At 36.8% G+C, this 17,235-nt stretch overlaps 1 protein-coding gene across 1 annotated transcript in view; it reads right to left on the reverse strand.

Moving 5' to 3' along the window:
• Positions 1-595: 595 nt before the first annotated feature.
• Positions 596-17,235, reverse strand: part of LOC107582803 (P protein-like) — a 51,302-nt gene continuing 34,662 nt past the window's right edge. The window contains exons 15-18 of the mRNA XM_016268825.1: positions 11,319-11,466; positions 10,509-10,566; positions 9,257-9,365; positions 596-732 (exon numbers count right to left, since the gene is read on the reverse strand). Coding sequence (XP_016124311.1) covers positions 596-732; positions 9,257-9,365; positions 10,509-10,566; positions 11,319-11,466 — 452 coding nt within the window. The remainder of the gene's footprint in view (positions 733-9,256; positions 9,366-10,508; positions 10,567-11,318; positions 11,467-17,235) is intronic.

Here is a 17,235-nt window from a genome sequence, read left to right on the forward strand (position 1 = left end):
AAGTTGATGTATTTCCTCAGCGACCAGCACGGATCCTCTTTTGGAAGGCCCAACAAAGTAGTTTCACTTTCACAACGAAACACACACAACACCTTCACGACATGGCGGCAACAACAATACTACAGCGAGAATAAAAGTTACGCATTTTTTCTTTGCGTGAACATTTGGGCGGCGTTATGCAAATCTTCCCACATCGTGACGTAGACATGTGGGGGCGTGTTAGAATGAGCCGTTTTAGGTAAGCGTGGTAGACTCTTAACTTTTATAAAGAATATGTCTTTGGATTTGAGACTTTAGTCTTTGCAACTTTACAGATCTTCTTTATGCACCAAGAGCTTGTAACATTCCAAAAAGAAAGGAAAAATTTAAATAGCATCATATGACCCCTTTAATGTTTATTTTATTATTGCATTTTTTGGTTGCATTTAAAAAAATAAATTTTAGGGGGCACTTTAGAGGCATGACAGGCTCCGAACTAACATCCAAAACAACATGGGCCGGTGACCAGCTAAACTGATCTTGGTAAACAATGACTAGCCATTACTACGATGTAATAGATGACAGAACATTGGGATATGTGGGCATTTTTTGAGCATTACCATACCTCCATAAGCACAAACAGAGCAGCAAAGAACAACAGGGTGGCCCATTCCACTCTGTGAAGTATGATCTCGAAGTCCTGAATGTCGGCCAGCACCAGTAACCACAGAGCCCCCAAGATAGCGATCCAACCTGAGGGACAAAACAGTACATCAAGCCGAGATCACTGGAAAAGAACCAAGAACACTGTTCACACAAACATTTTATTTCCTGTTGTTGCACGTAAAGGTTTTAAGATAATGGAATCCTGGAAAACAGCAGACTGGTGTTAATGCAGTGCATCAATCATATGTTATGTCTCTATCTATCTTGCCTTCCCATGACCACAAACACTTTCTCATCAGCCGACCACAGTGTTCCTAAATCTGGTATTCCACTCACACACAAAAAACATTCAGCGGGAGAGAGACCAAACAGCGGCATTCAATTAGAAACACAGTCCAGCCACTGCTCAAACGGACTAATAATCGCTCTGCACATCAATATACATACACCACAGGTAGTTTGCAACCCCACAATGGACTACAGGCTGTCAGGGCATAAGAATAATAAGCCAGTTACTGGAAAGCCTTCATTAAAGGCTTCTGTGATGTGTCCGACACTGATCTAAGTATCTCAGCCTAAATAAATGATGGGAATCGCAAATACAACATAACCAGAACATAAAAGTGCTGGTTTCCCTGAGAGAGGATATCATATTAATTAATTCTATATGCTTTTTTTTATATGTTTGAGAAGTCTCTTATGCTCACCAAGGGTGCATTTATTTGATCAGAACCACAATAAAAAGTAATATTATGAAATATTATTATGATTTTAAATAACTGTTTTCAAATAAAGCCTTCATTAAAGGCTTCTGTGATGTGTCCGACACTGATCTAAGTATCTCAGCCTAAATAAATGATGGGAATCACAAATACAACATAACCAGAACATAAAAGTGCTGGTTTCCCTGAGAGAGGATATCATATTAATTAATTCTATATGCTTTTTTTTATATGTTTGAGAAGTCTCTTATGCTCACCAAGGGTGCATTTATTTGATCAGAACCACAATAAAAACAGTAATATTATGAAATATTATTATGATTTTAAATAACTGTTTTCAAACATATTTTTAAATGTTATTTATTCCTGTCATGGAAAAGATTAATTTTCAGCCACCATTACTTAGTCTTCAGTGTCTCATGGTCCTTCAGAAATCATTCTAATATACCAATTTGCTGCTCAGGAAACATTTCTAATTATTATCAATGTTGAAAACAATAGTGCTGCTTAATAGTTTTGTGGGAAAAGGGTGATACTTTTTTTTCTGGATTATTTGATAAACAGAAAATTCAAAAGAACAGCATTTATATGAGATAGACATTTTAGAAATATATTTTTGTGTTCCACAGAATAAAGAAAAACTTACAAGTTTGAAACAACATGAGGGTAAGTAAATGGTGGCTGAATCTTCATTTTTATGTGAACATTCCCTGTCACTGTACAATATAAGCAAAATAAAAGTCAACCTGTGCCACAGTTTATTTTAATCCACTCAGTCCAAAATATCTATCAAGAATGGAGGTGAAATATAAAAGGACATTAGCTGGTCTGAACATTGTGCATGCTGTCATGAAATACTGCCAGAAATTTTACCACTGATTAAGTGATGACGTACTGTTTCCCAGAAGCCTCTGGGATTAAAAACATACGCAGCATGTCAGGGACAAAATGTACGAGTCACTAAAGTGAGATGGATAATACAGCAGGATGCGGACCAGTGGTATAGCACACCATCACATGCGGTGGTAGAAGTCCATCATAATGAGTGTGCCATTTAGACATCAGGACCGTGCACAACTAATGCGTCACATCTCAGCCTTTGACCTTTACTATAATAGCCACAGAAAAACAAGCTTTATTCTGGACCTGTGTATTACATGCAACTGAAATTTAGAACGTTTGGGGTAAGATTTTGAAAGTTTAAAAAAAAAAAAAAAAAAAAAAAAAGAGACTGCAAATGTCTACAAACGAACAGGAGCCATTAGCCCAGTTAATGTATGCTTACACACTGGGAGAAACATTTACAAGCAGTAAAATTAGAGCTTGAAACGAACATAAGTGCAGGTAGGGGATTATCTTCTCTAGGTTGTGTTTTACTGGCGCACCATTAAGGGGACATTCGTCGTAGCTATCAGATAAAATGTTTCCTGAAAATAATACTGTTTGTGTCATAATTTCCCAAAACATTTCCCAAAATTTAATTTCTTGTTATTTTGCATTTATTTGTTGTGCATTATTAATCTTTCTATTGAATATTAATTAATCCTCTGTGTACTCAGAAAACAAATATGAGAGGGAAAGGAAGAGTGGATGATGTTCGTTTGGTATAGCGTAAATGAGTGTGTGTTGGCCTTGAGTTAAAAGCAGGAACAAGTAGTGAGTTCAGTCTTTGAAGCAGCATGTGTTGAGCAGACGGTCATGTACACCACACACTATAAAAGCTTTGGGGCCGAAATTAAATTTATTTTTCATATAATAAGACAGGGCCTTCCTCTGGACAATCAGGAACCAGATCCTGTCATGGTGTTCAGTGGAAATGGTGTGTCACAATCCTAAAAGGAAAATGGGTCGCAGATCTGGGGAATAAATGCTAAATACAAACAATAAACTTACTAATTTTATAGAGTAAAAAAATTCTCCTTTGTTGATTTGTTGGCACAATTTCATCAGTCACATGGTAAAAGCTAGCAAAAGAATGTTCCAACTTAAAAACGGCCACATTCTTGCAAATGAAATTAGTCAAATCTGGGTCCTCAAACAAAATCATTTGCCATAACCAGTGCTTGGGTCCCCAGAAAAGTAGGGTCATCCATAAAACGTTGCCCAGAAAGATTGATTGTTAGCGAGAACTTTTCTTCAAAAATGAAGGAATAGTTGGGAAAAGACTTGTTTTTCAGTTTCATATTAGCCCGCATACACTTCAAATTCATGAAAAATCCACCATTTTGACAACAGAAATAGTCATAAATGTCAAAAATCTATCCCACTCAAAGAAGGATAACAAATTACTGAGCAATTATCTAAAGACCCCACTTTCAGCAGGCTATTTCCTGTTAGCCAGCCAGAGGCTTTGGACTTTAGCCAGCAACGCCAGTGTGTGAAGTGCCTCTATTAAAACAAGCTGGACAATGGTCAAACAGTTACTATTCAAGCTTCTCAAATTTAGCACAAAACACTACACATGTATGCACACATACTTTTGGGATTATGACCAACACTGGTCAGTAAATGCTGCAACAAACCGATACGCTATAAATCATAGCAGAGAGGGCGACAGTATGCTTCCAATTCTAGCAAAATTTGATTAAACAGGTGAGTGCTGAAGACTGCCCGTGGGAAATCATTTAATAAGGGATGAGAAGGACGAACAGAGGAAGAGCCAAAGACAGGAAGAGAAAGAACAGAAGAAGGCAGATAAGAGACCAGCTGCACAGAGGACACAGATGTACTGTAATTGTGGAGGAGAATTCATTAACAAAGTTTAAACAAAACTGGTTTAAACAAGGTAAAGAACAAGGTAAATGAGGTAAAAGGCAATGGTGTTCAGAATAGCCAGATGATAGAAGACAAAGTTATGTAACAGGAAGTCTATTAATTAAAAAAAAGAATATACCAGTAATAATAATTACTAATAATAAATCAGAATGGAGTTGGTGGAAATTTATAGACGAAACTGCAACAAACAAAGTTGAAATCGAATTGTAAAAATGTAAGTGACAAGCGTAATTCAAATATCTGTTATACCCCTCTTTTTTTGGTTGATACCCCAAAGATGTATATGCAAACATAATTACAAAAATTATAATTTATTTCCAAAATTAAGCTCCTGTTTTCCCTTCAGAGTCTTTGAATATGCTCTGATCTAATGAAAACCCAGGAGAAGGAAAATAATGAAGCTTTAATCTCTTTAAAACTGTGGTTAAAAAGTTTGTTTTGGTTCTCATAAGATTAGAAAAAGTCAAGAAGTATCAGTTTGATACTTAAATTATAAGCATGTTTTTTGAGATAATAAAAGGGCTTCTGGGTCCAACAAAACATGGGGGTTAACAACTTTCACGTCACTTGGATACCTTAAATATTCCTCACAGTCAGCCACCTCAATAAGTAAACTAGTATTACATATAATATATACTGTATATTATATATACTGTGCATCTTTTCTTTAGAAGTGAAGCATATTCACTGATTTGGATAACACAAATACACAAACTCTAGCACTGTAGTCCATGCATGGTGTGAAAAGAATCCCAGACATCTTCCACACTGGCACTGGGACAGTTTTGTCACAACACAAGTCCAAAAAAGTAACTTTTCATTTGCTTTTCGCTTCAGTGTTTCCCCACGGCATCCAACGGAAGATGGAGGAGGAACTGGGGGCCTTCAGCCTGGGAGGTTCATTCATCATACCCAAAACAACACAGGCATTCTGGCCCATTGAGTGAGACACAAACACCACCTCATCATGTTCTTAATTTTAAAGCAAATGTGTTTCCACAAGCACCTTATCATTCTGCAGCAGCATTTTTTTTATGTTGTTTATTTGTCTATGTGGTGTTTGTAATATGCTTTTAGACAAAACATGTGCCAATCTATTAATCAACACCATTGCTGAGTATTTTCTCCTTAAAAGGGTCATCGGATGCCCATTTTCCACAAGTTGATATGATTCTTTAGGGTCTTAATGAAAAGTCTGTAACATAGTTTGGTTAAAATTTCTCAATGGTAGTGTAAAAAACACCTTTTTTACCCTGTCAAAAACAGCTCTTTTCAGAGCACGCAGTTTTGTAGCGTTTTCCTTTAAATGTTAATGAGCTCTGCTGACCCCGCCCCTCTCTTCCGAGCTGCTCTCAGAGAGGCTGTTTACTTTAGTCGCATTCATCGTGAAACTTGCTAATTAGCACATTATAAGGAAAGGCAATTTGCAAAGATTCTTTAAAAAAACCTTATACTCACTTCTTCTGTAGGTGAAGCTGGATCACGAATAATTCGCGTGAACATAGACGCATTCCACTGCGAGTTCAGCGGCTCAGATGTCGGGAGTAAATGACGACTGCTATGTTCATTATTACATCCAACAACAGAACACCTCAATCGCTTAGGAGACCTTCTTGTCTACATCTGCTCCGGCGGTGAAACAATGGCAGACTGATGACAGCTCACTCAGGGCGGGTCTAAGGTAAGACGCCAGTCCAGTCTGTGCTAAAACGCTACGGTCAATCAAACTATTGTGGGAGGGGCCTGTTTTTGTGACATCACACAGCATCTGAGATCGGCTTGATTTGAGAAAGGGGTAAAGATTTTAGTAGATTAACAAAAAACACTGTGTGGATTTTTTTCATTTTAGGGTGGTTGTGTACACACACAGCCAACACACATTTCAGTTCAAACAACTTGTAAAAGTGCATGTAGCATCCTATGACCCCTTTAAAACTGTAGTTTCCCAAAGGCAGTCCCAGAAATGCGGTTTGAAACAGCCCTCGGTTTGCTACGTCAATCCAATCCAATCACGTCAAGGGATCGATTCCTATCACTAGCATGCAAAATATACCAATAGCAGCACAAAACCAAAAATAAATTAGAGCAAAAAACCCATGAAGCTGTGGTTTAATGTGAATTTAGAACCGCTAACTTGCATTATAACCCGTGGCACCAGTGTAAAAGTAGCCCGGAGTCAGACCCACCTCTCCCGCATCGGCGCCTGCACTTCACACGCGTATGCTCGCGGTCGCGAATTAAGAATCACAAACGGCTGCATTCGAGCCTTCAAGGCATTTTAGGACACAACATCGTCAAGTAAGTAACTTTAATTAATGTTACAGTATTCACTGTAGTTGTCCGCTAGTAAAAACATAGTTTTATCAGTCATTATCCGTGTATGCCATTGTTTTGCGTTTACTACAGTTCAGTGGATCAGGAGGGGCTGGCTGGTGTGAGTGAGTGGAGGTGGGACTAATTTGCATATTCATAGACAGTTGGGTAAAGTTACTTTTAAAAGTAATGCATTACAATATTGCGTTACTCCATAAAAAAGTAACTAATTACGTTACTTAGATACTTTTTATGGAAAGTAATGCATTACGTTACTTTTGCGTTACTTTTTAAATCTGGACCAGGCTTGCTTGTTTGTTTTTAAAATAAAAAAGTTATATTTTTGGCAAATATAAAAGCCTTTTCACACCAAAAGTGAAATGAATAAGCCTCAGGCTGAAGGGAAAGTAAATTTAAGTCCGTACAGTAGAATGCAGAAGAAGAAATTTCAACACACTTGTTATAAAAAAAGACACGAATGTTTGTCTAGAGTAATTTGTGCTTATTATTATGGTTGAACTGGATCATCGAAGGTCAGAAGCAAAGACATTGGTTAATAGAATGGGATTAAATACATAAAGGATATTTGTGTTGTTTAACATTTAATTATTGCATATTCTGAGTTGCATTAGAATGCATGAGTGAGATGCATATGAATGCATATTCATATTTATTTTAGAACTACAGTAACATCTTCTGATTTCTCTCAACATGGGGACAGGAGAGCTGTCAGTCAATAAATTTGAAAAAAAAAGTAACTTGCGTTACTTATTTGAAAATTAACTCAGATATTCTCTTGTAAATTAAAAAGTAATGTGTTACTTGACTAGTTACTTGAAAAAAGTAATCTGATTACGTAACTCGCGTTACTTGTAATGAGTTACCCCCAACACTGTTCATAGAGCAGCGTATAGTAAATGAGGCAAGGGTGTTGAGTTACATTCAAGCTATTTTAAGGCATGAGAAAATTATTTTCACAAGAAAAAACATTTAAATATGTAATTTTGATGATCAAAGATACGTTTTAAGGGATAAAATATTTGACTACAGGGGGACTTTAAAAGATAATGGTTTAAAACATACATTCACATGAGATAAAGACTCATGACTCAAAGACATAACCATAATAATAAAGATAATAAGGCTGCTTAATTTACAGTACATGGAGCATTGCATCATGTGGGTTGAAATGTTGAGATCACATGACCAGCCAGATACTAATCGTTTTCACTCAAAAATTCCTTTTACCAAACACTTTCACTTGTGGAATAAATTAATCGTGGCTTTCTATTCGAATAGGGTATTTTTATAATGCTTAATGAACATTTTTGCTTTATTCTAAATCTGTATCTATGCCACTAGGTGTCAATATATTTCGGGAAAACTACCAAATCAATCAGCAACTTCAAGAAAAACTGTTGAATTTTAACTACATAAAAAAATTAATTCCACAAGTTTCTAAAATCAAATGTTGGTTGTTGTTTTCCATGAGCTCTTTGGATTTTTTAAGCATGAAAATATCTTTACTTTTAGAGTCAAGTCTCACACTGAGAAAATTATTGATATTTCCTTGAAATTCCATTATGACCTATATGTGAAATGTTTTGATGGACCTATAGAAATGACCTTTCAGAGCCTATTTTTTTTCTTCTAACAGCTTTTCAGTGACCTAAAAATCAAGAAAACTCCCAGATGCACTGTTACTGCTAGCATTGTTCACATAAATGTGCTAAATTGTTCACCAGTAAGTCAGTTCCTGTGTGCTTCATTGCCCTCCAGCAGGCGCACTGTATCCTCGGCCATGATTAAATAATCAATATCAAAGGTCAAATGGAGTGGTGATGATGGTGTCAACCTAATGAAAGTCTAATGACAGTCATTTGCAGCCCATGCTGTCCGACCCTGGCTTTGATCAGAACGATGCACTGAAAAGAAATTTGAAAGCAGAACCACACTGTTTTTTCAAAATGGTAATGTACAGTGATTATTTTGTCGATCATTGCCGATTAATTATGTACACAGCTGTGGAAAGGAAAAAATACATGATTTTGTATGAATGAAGAGAAACTAATATTCATGTGTCATCTTTCCACAAGATAAACCTGTCCACAAATGAGAACTGATTATCAATACACAATCAGACCCAAACAACACAACAACCTACAGTAAGTGAGCTGTGTGGCTGGCCTTCTCTGATTGACCAACTCGTTCTCACTAATGTGTTTGGTGAAGTTCTCGATCTCATTTCCATCTGTAATTGACTTCTCATTCGCCGTATAATAAAGACGTCCATAAACCAGTTCGACAAAGCTAGAACAAAAAGGAAGCCTAAACAGAAACAAAAGACTAATTTTGGGGTGAGTAATACTAGCAGTGTTATTTAATCTCACGCTACTCCATTGTTGTGGTTTTGCATTTGTGTCTTTTTCTGCATTTAAAGCCCAGCTGCAAACAATTACGACATCAATACATTGACAGGTTCATACACACACCAATTAGATCAAGGGAGAAATTGGCCAGCTTTACTAGAATAGCATTTGTTTCTCTAATTTTATTCTACGAACCCTAATAGAATGCATATAAAATGAAATGTTTGCTCCGTGGTCGAGGAATTGGCACATTTTTGATCATTTCAAAAATAGCGAGATATACTCGTGATTCCATTTCCTCTGCTCAAACAGAGAGGAAACAAGCCCTCATAATTATACAGTGAGGCATGTAAACAGCAGGGCCAGTTCAGCAATAGAAACAGATGAATCCTGATTATTTGTGTTTAACACAAATGTTTGTCTCTTGCTTACCCAGATCCAGATGTATGGCAGGAACAAAGGAGTTCAGGAAGAACATAAAGATGACCACCCCAAGGACAGTCAGACACTTGACCAGGAGGATTTTATCAGTTATTCTGTGCTGTAAAAGTCCATGAAAGACATGTTCAGATGCAGGACAGAAAGAAACATGGCAAATGCATATTATGCCCTCTAAACAGTGTTACTGTTCAATTGATATTTAGAAACCAAACTATAATCACTATATTTAAATTTTTTTTTTTAAATTCCAAACTATTATCACTATATGTCATTTTGGATAAAAAAATGATCTGCTAAATGAATAAACGTAAACCTTAACACTTCTGCTGTTTATACAATTACAAAATTGTCAATTTTTCTATTTAGCATCAGCTCATAGTAATATTATGTGATAACAATTTTGTTGTATTTTTGTGACCATATCAATTAATTAATTATTATATTAATATATTATTTATTTATAATTAAATCATTATTTATAATTATTATTATTAACAAATAATAATGAGTTGCAATCCGCAGGTCTATTCTTATAGGAACACTTATAGCAGTGAAAACAATTATGCAAAATTGCAAATATTACAATGTTAATCGTATAACAGTACACACAGTATAGTTAACTTTACAGGTTAACATTTACAAGGTAGGAGAAACATATCTTTTGTTTGTTGATGTCAAAGGTCATGCGTCCAATTAATCTCCAATAAATTATATTTTATCAAAAACACAAGCCAGAGTATATTACATGCAGATTCAACTGCAACAAGGCTAAATATGGTGTGTGCCAACCACAATGTGAATTTTGTAGTGAATTATTGTCTGCCAAGTGAATAAAACCATGAAATTTCAATTTATTTTTAGAAACCAAACTATAAACACTGCCTCATTTGTAAGTCACTTTGGATAAAACCATCTGGTAAATAAATAAATGTAAACGTAAATACTTTTGCTGTTTATACAATTACAAAATTGTCACCTTTTCTATTTAGTGTCAGCTCATCGTAACATTATGTGATATTTAACAATTTAGTTTATTTTTGTACAACGGAGGAAAAAAAGGCAAATAAATAAATTTATTAAATTGACCATATCAATTCATTCATTCATTCATTATTTAAAAAAATTAATAATTAAATTGTTTATTATTAAATAATAATAATAATAATTATAATAATACTATCAGGGACCTGAAGCCAAAATATAATCAACCAACCAGAGTCATCCTTATGCAGCTTTGTTTTACCTTTTTCTGCAGCTCTTGAATATTGTGTTCCCAGTTTTTGTCTTCCTGAGATATCTGCCTGTGAAAATAAAGGAATAAAACCGAATGAAGTGTGTTAATACATCCTTTCAGCCAGCATGGACACCTGCAAATGAGTAGGAGTGGTGATTTCATGTGGTCACCCCAAACCTTTTCTACTCAGCATGTGAGGCTGTAAATGGCTTCTGTGATTATTCTATCTGTCATCAAAGCAAACCACAAGATCCACAAAACCACAAGCATAACTAATCGAATTTCTTTAGTTAAAAGAAGCATTTATAATAATACCAAAAAAAAGCAGGCTACTGTTGAGAACAAAATTATTCTGCATGATTAAAATGTCAGCTCTCTACAAGAGCTTTAGAGAGCCGACACAATTGAGAACAATTACCTACTTTTCTACAGGTTAATTATTGCTCATTTATCATCCTGGGCTTCTGGGTATGTGCTACCGTCAGACACAACAGGTGTCATGCAGTGGGAATGGATATATTTTGGCCCTAATAGGGTGTTTTCAAGTGACCTCATACCAAGAAAGACACTCATATTACATGCAATATCAAAATAGTAAAATAAAACAAGAACAAAGCACAAAAATACACTTTTCAATATTCAACATACATCCATGATTTCAAACACCATGCACGGTGTAGACAGATAAAACAAGAACAAAGCACAAAAATACACTTTTCAATATTCAACATACATCCATGATTTCAAACACTGCTGATTTCTGCTTGTATTTTACCCAGACAGACAAAGAAAAGAATGGCTTGAGCATGAGTGTGGCACCTCTGGAAGGTCTTGAGCTTCTTGCACAGGAGGCTTTCCAGATTGAGCACCTTCTGCATGAGAAGACACTTGACGGCAGTCTCCTCTCGGCTGGCAGGGTTAATGCGATGGGCTGTCTGCCTCCACACCAGAATCTCATGCTTCAGTTCTGCAGGGCGACACAAATCGTGACAAGATAAAGGGTTCAGCTGTAGAACAGACAAAAATGAATTAAGATAAGAATTTCAAATCTATTAAAAAAACTAGGAAGAAACAGATAATAAGACCTATTAAAAATAGGGATGTATGGTCAAACAGAGCCAATCCAGAAAAAAGAATAAGGAAGGGATAATTGTAAAATTTTTGTTCGCTCATTCATTCAGAATATTATCCGTGTATGTTGTTTTGACCTAGCGGTTGGGTTCAAAACAACCCAATAGCTGGGTTTGTCCCTTTTTAACCCAGCACTGGGTTATAGTTAACCCAGCATTTTTTAGAGTGTAGATGAATAGATGGGTAGATGGATAGATCGATAGATAGATAGAAAGGATGAAGCACAAGCTAGGCAGTTACTGTACAGAAAGAATGGAGAAAGTATGGAAGGAGAAGATAAGGAAGAAGGAAAAAAGAAAGAAATAGGAGAGGCAAGGTTTTGCACTAGTCCTTCGGCATGCCTCCTCATGGGGAGTCTGCTAGGAAAGCTTCCCAGAAGCTAATTGACACGGGAAAAACATGCTGATCACAATAGACACAGTGATGTATCATGCCGAGGGCCTGGAAATCTGTATCAGCCACACAGCAGGTTTGATTTTTTTGAAAGTGAGGCTCTGTGGGGACTTAAGGCTTTACAGAATTAGAAATTGGACTGGCATTAAGTGGTCACCATCAGGCCTAGTGGAGGTCTTTCGTTCAGACACAGCATGTTCCTTGGGAACCGGCAAACCGATCATTTAAGTTCCTGTTCCTTATAGAGCAGAGTTCTAAGACTTTGCATCAGCTCCACACTGACCAGCACTCTCTCATTGTGTTAGCCACCCGAAAACCCAATGATCACCGAGCGGAGGGGAAGATTGGCATTCTGGATGGTGCTAGTCCCATGCTGATGATGTCTCAAAGACAACCCTCACAGTGTGCAAAAGCCAATGGTGTGGGAGAACATATAAAGTGTGCACTCCTGCCTTCTGAGAAAGAAATTACTTATTATTTTTTTTAAGTTGCTTGTTTCTCATCTTGCTTTATCTCTAAAATGACAGGCACAAAACATGCATACATGTAATTAAGGCTCTGAAGCATCCATGTGTGCATCCTAGAGCAGGCTGTTTTCAAAACAACACAGTTCTTGTGTAGATGTTCTGTAAGCATAAACAACTAAAATTGACTGTTTAAATTAAAATTTTCAAATACTGATAATGCTGTAATGAATTTTTCATAGAAAAAAGTACAAGGAATATAACAATTTTATAAGCCTGGGTGGCTGACAAGCCCTAAATAGAAAAATGCTGGAAATTAACATGTCAACACACTTAAAAATCACTATTCTAAATTAGAGACATTAAATTTGAAGCCATTACAATCTAAAACAGTACTTTGTCAAAAGAAAAAAAAAATACTTCGAAAAAATTTTCACTCAGAAACTGCTAGCAAATTTCACAAATAATTACAAAGAAACTGCAAGTAACACACTGAATTAAAGTAATTAGACTGAAACTTTTTTGCAAAACGTACTCCAGTGATCTTTGTTTTATTTACAGCTATGAAAAATAATTTTACAGTGCATCAAAAACAAGAATGAAAAAATAAAAGTTGCTCTTATTTATTATACATATCAACGAGGTCAACTGGTGGTTGTCTGTGTAATCTGAAGTTCTCAAAACTTCCACTATTTTCCACACAACCTTATGATATAAAGGTCCATTCAAGCAATGTTACATGGTGAAAGAAAGTTAGACATTTCTGCCATATAAATATCACCTTGACATAGTCACCACTGATAAACTACTCTTAATTGTAATGTAGAAACTTTCATTTTCTGTGAAGCTGCTTTGCAACGATGTGCTTCGTGAAAAGCGCTATACAAATAAATGTGAATTGAACTGAATTGAATTGAAGACTTTTATACCTACTACTTTCTAGCCGAGGTCATAAAACTGCTGTGACACTGGGCTGATCAACACACAGTTCTCGTACACTGTCATGCTGTTTTATAGAATCAAAATATGACTCAAAAGACCAAGTTTAAATTGGATGATCAACCACTCTTAGAACTTTCAGAAAGAAAACAACGTGTTAGAAAAGGCTTTGTGTTTTCTTCTCATTCTGACTTATGGGCAGTGGCGGCTCGTTGGGGGAGGCACAGCTTCCCCATAATTTTGAGGTGAAAATGGGAGGACGACGATTTAATGTTAATACAATTCACAATTAATTTCAGTTAATTTCTCAGAAGGTGTATTTTTTGTTTGTAATTTCACAGTTGTAATACCACAACGTGAAAGCGCCGTGCATCGAGTGTTCACTTTCAGTGCTGAGGAGTGTTGAGAAAAGAAACCTTGTAAGGGAGGCTAGCCTTGGCGCAACAGGCATCTCTCTTAACACAGACTTTTAAGAAGGGATGGATGTTTGCTTCAAGTGATAGGCCAGGTAAGTGAAATTATATTATCTTGCTGTATGTATGTCATTTTCTTTACGTTTTCTGACTAAAAGCAACCAAAAAGCCATTTTAAAGTGGTTAAGCAAATAATAATAATAATAATCGGCAGGGATCCCAGACCAATACAATTAGTGTGCCTCCTCTATTTTAAAACCCATGAGTTGCCACTGCTTATGGGTATGGCGAAAGCCTCTCTGGGAACCCCAGAGCCTGATTTCAGCCTGTGAATGCCTCAAATGAGTGGTTTATTATAAAGGAGCTATTGTCATACTGTCAGGTGTGTGAGGGAGAGCTCAGGTTTGGAGGTGTAAGGGAGATGTGGGGAGTTGGTCTCTGTAGAGCAGAGGGAGCAGCTGCTCAAGAGGCTAATGGCCATCTGTGGAGAGAAGTTGACAACTGGAGGAAGAAGACTCATCTGATTATTTTGTCTATTTATTTACACAACAAATAATAAAATAAAAAGAATAAAAACCATTTGACTGAGGTTAAAAACTATCAAATCAGTAAATGAAATTAACAGTGGGTATAGAAAAGAATCGCCTCCTTTTAAAATAGTCACATTTGGTTGCTTTGCAGCCTGAAATGAAGACGGACACAGTTTTTTGTTTTATCCAGCTGTGTTTACTCAGTGCAACTTATAACATCCAAGTGAAAGATATAACACCCAACATGTCAGAAAAAAAATAAAAAATAAAAAGCAGAGTTGGGAAAAGAATCACCCCCTTGAGTCAGTATTTTGTTGAACCTCCTTTTGCTTTAATTACAGCCTTTAGTCTGTTGGGATTTGTCTCTACTAACTTTGCACATCTAGACTTTGCAATATTTGCCCACTCTTTGCAGAACTGCTCAGGTTCAGTTCAATTTGATGGTGAGCGTTTGTGGACTGCAGTCTTCAAGTCATTCCACGGATTTTCAATGGGGTTTAAGTCTGGGCTCTGACTAGGCCATGCAGGGACATTCACCTTTTTCTCCTTCAACCACTGTGTGGTCAGTTTTGCTGTGTGCTTTGGGTCATTGTCATGTTGGAAGGTAAATCTTCTTCCCACTGACAACTTTCTGGCAGGAGCAGCAGATTGTCCTCAAGAATTTGATGGTATTTTTCCTCATCCATTTTTCCTTCTATCCTGAAAAGTGCTCCAGTCCCTGCTGCAGAGAAACACCCTCATAACAGGATATTACCACCTCCATGCTTTACTGTAGGAATGCTGTTATTTGGATGGTGAGCTATAGTGGATTTCCGACAGACATATCGTTTGGTGTTGAGGCCAAATAATTAAATTGAGAAGTGGCTTTTTTCTTGCAACCCTCCCACACAAACCCAAATTTGTGGAGAATTTGTGATATTGTTGTCACATGCACACAATGACCACTCTTTGTCATAAATTCCTGCAACTGCTTCAGAGTTGCTGTAGGCCTCTTGGTCGCCTCTCTGAGCAGTTTCCTCCCTAGCTCTTTCAACCAGTTTGGAGTGACGTCCTGATCCAGGGAGGGTCTGTGTTGCAATACCTTTCACTTAATTAATAGACTTCACTGTGCTTCCAAGCATTGATAAATCCTTAGAATTTTGTTTTAGGCATCTCCTATCCTGACTTGTGCCTGTCCACAACTTTATCCCAGAGATCTTTTGACAGTGCCTTGCCACCCATAGTTGACTGTTTGCTTCAGTTGCACTACCAAGGACTGAAATGCTCCAGGAAAGCTCTTTCATGCTGAGCTAATCAAAATGATCACAGCTAATCACAGTTGAAAGTCAATTGGCTTTGTGTGCCATTGAGAAGGTGATTAGCTGCAACTGATTGAGTTTACAAGGCATTTTTAGGAGGGGATGATCCTTTTTCTAACTCAGTGATTCTGTTTGTTTGTTTTCCTGACATGTTGGTGTTATATCTTTCACTTGAATGTTATAAGTTGCACTGAGTAAATACAGTTGGATGAAACAAAAACTGTGTCCATCTTCATTTCAGGCTGCAAAGCAACAAATTATGATTATTTTAAAGGGGGGTGATTCTTTTCTATACCCACTGTACATATGAAATTGTGACTGTAATTAAGGAATAGTTCACCCAAAAAGTGAGTGTAATTCAGAAAAAAAGGCTATCAAAATAGCTTTTGCTACATTTAACTACTTTTTATGTATTTATTTACTTACGCATCCTATTTTAAAGCTTGAAAGGTAAGTGTACAAAAAATGAACAATAACTAAATTAATGATTAAATAAATAAATAAACACCTATTTATTTTTTCATATTCACAAATTTCACACTGCACTGACACAATCTAAACATTGGAAATTAACCCAAAATTCTGTTCTGGCCAGACTGGCTTTCAGTGGAGGCGGTGATGAAGCGATGACTCCCTAGGTGAGAGTGGTAATGACCTGTCAGAGTCTATGATGGCTTCAACGGCCTTTCTACCCGTGTTAGCACCTTCACACTTGGGCTAAATGTGCCCTGTTCCTTCAAAATGTCATAAATATGCAATTCTCTGACACATCACCCATTTCAAGCAAGCGTTACACAATGGTGGATATCAAGATACAAGGACGACATACATTATGACGGGCTGATGACAGTACAACCATAAACATGCTCTAACACGGACCCTGTTAGGATTATTTTTGTAGATAGTAAGAAAATGATTAATATTGCAGATTTAAAACAGTTGACACCTGAAAGTATTATTTGAAATGTGCTATCTTTGCTCACAGGCAGCTCTGGGCACTAAATTTGACTAATTACACAAGAACACGCAGTTCCAAGTCCTTGTAACGTATGCTCCTTGAAAATAAAATAATTTCTTCTTCTAAATGGGCCATGCTAACCAGACAAACTTTGACCCCTCAAACATGTCCTGTCTGAAAACTGTGCATAAGTCTAGGTCTTGAGAGAGGTCATCTATGACAAGATTTTTGTATTTAATAAAGAGGCGTTAAAGGGGTCATATGATGCGATTTAAATTTTTCCTTTCTCTTTGAAGTGTTACAAGCTCTTGCTGCATACAGAAGATCTGTAAAGTTGCAAAGACTGAAGTCTCAAATCCAAAGACATTCTTTATAAAAGTTAAGAGTCAACCACACCTACCTAAAACGGCTCGTTCTAACACACCCCCACATGTCTACATCACGATGTGGGAAGATTTGCATAACACCGCCCAAATGTTCACGCAAGAAAGGCGGCGTAACTTTTATTCTCGCTGTAGTATTGTTGTTGCCGCCATGTCGTGAAGGTGCTGTGTGTTTCGTTGTGAAAGCGAAACTACTTTGTTTGGCCTTCCAAAAGAGGACGATTTCC

Source organism: Sinocyclocheilus grahami, unplaced genomic scaffold (genome assembly GCF_001515645.1).
Source record: "Sinocyclocheilus grahami isolate Dianchi unplaced genomic scaffold, SAMN03320097.WGS_v1.1 scaffold47.1, whole genome shotgun sequence".
NCBI lineage: Eukaryota > Metazoa > Chordata > Actinopteri > Cypriniformes > Cyprinidae > Sinocyclocheilus > Sinocyclocheilus grahami.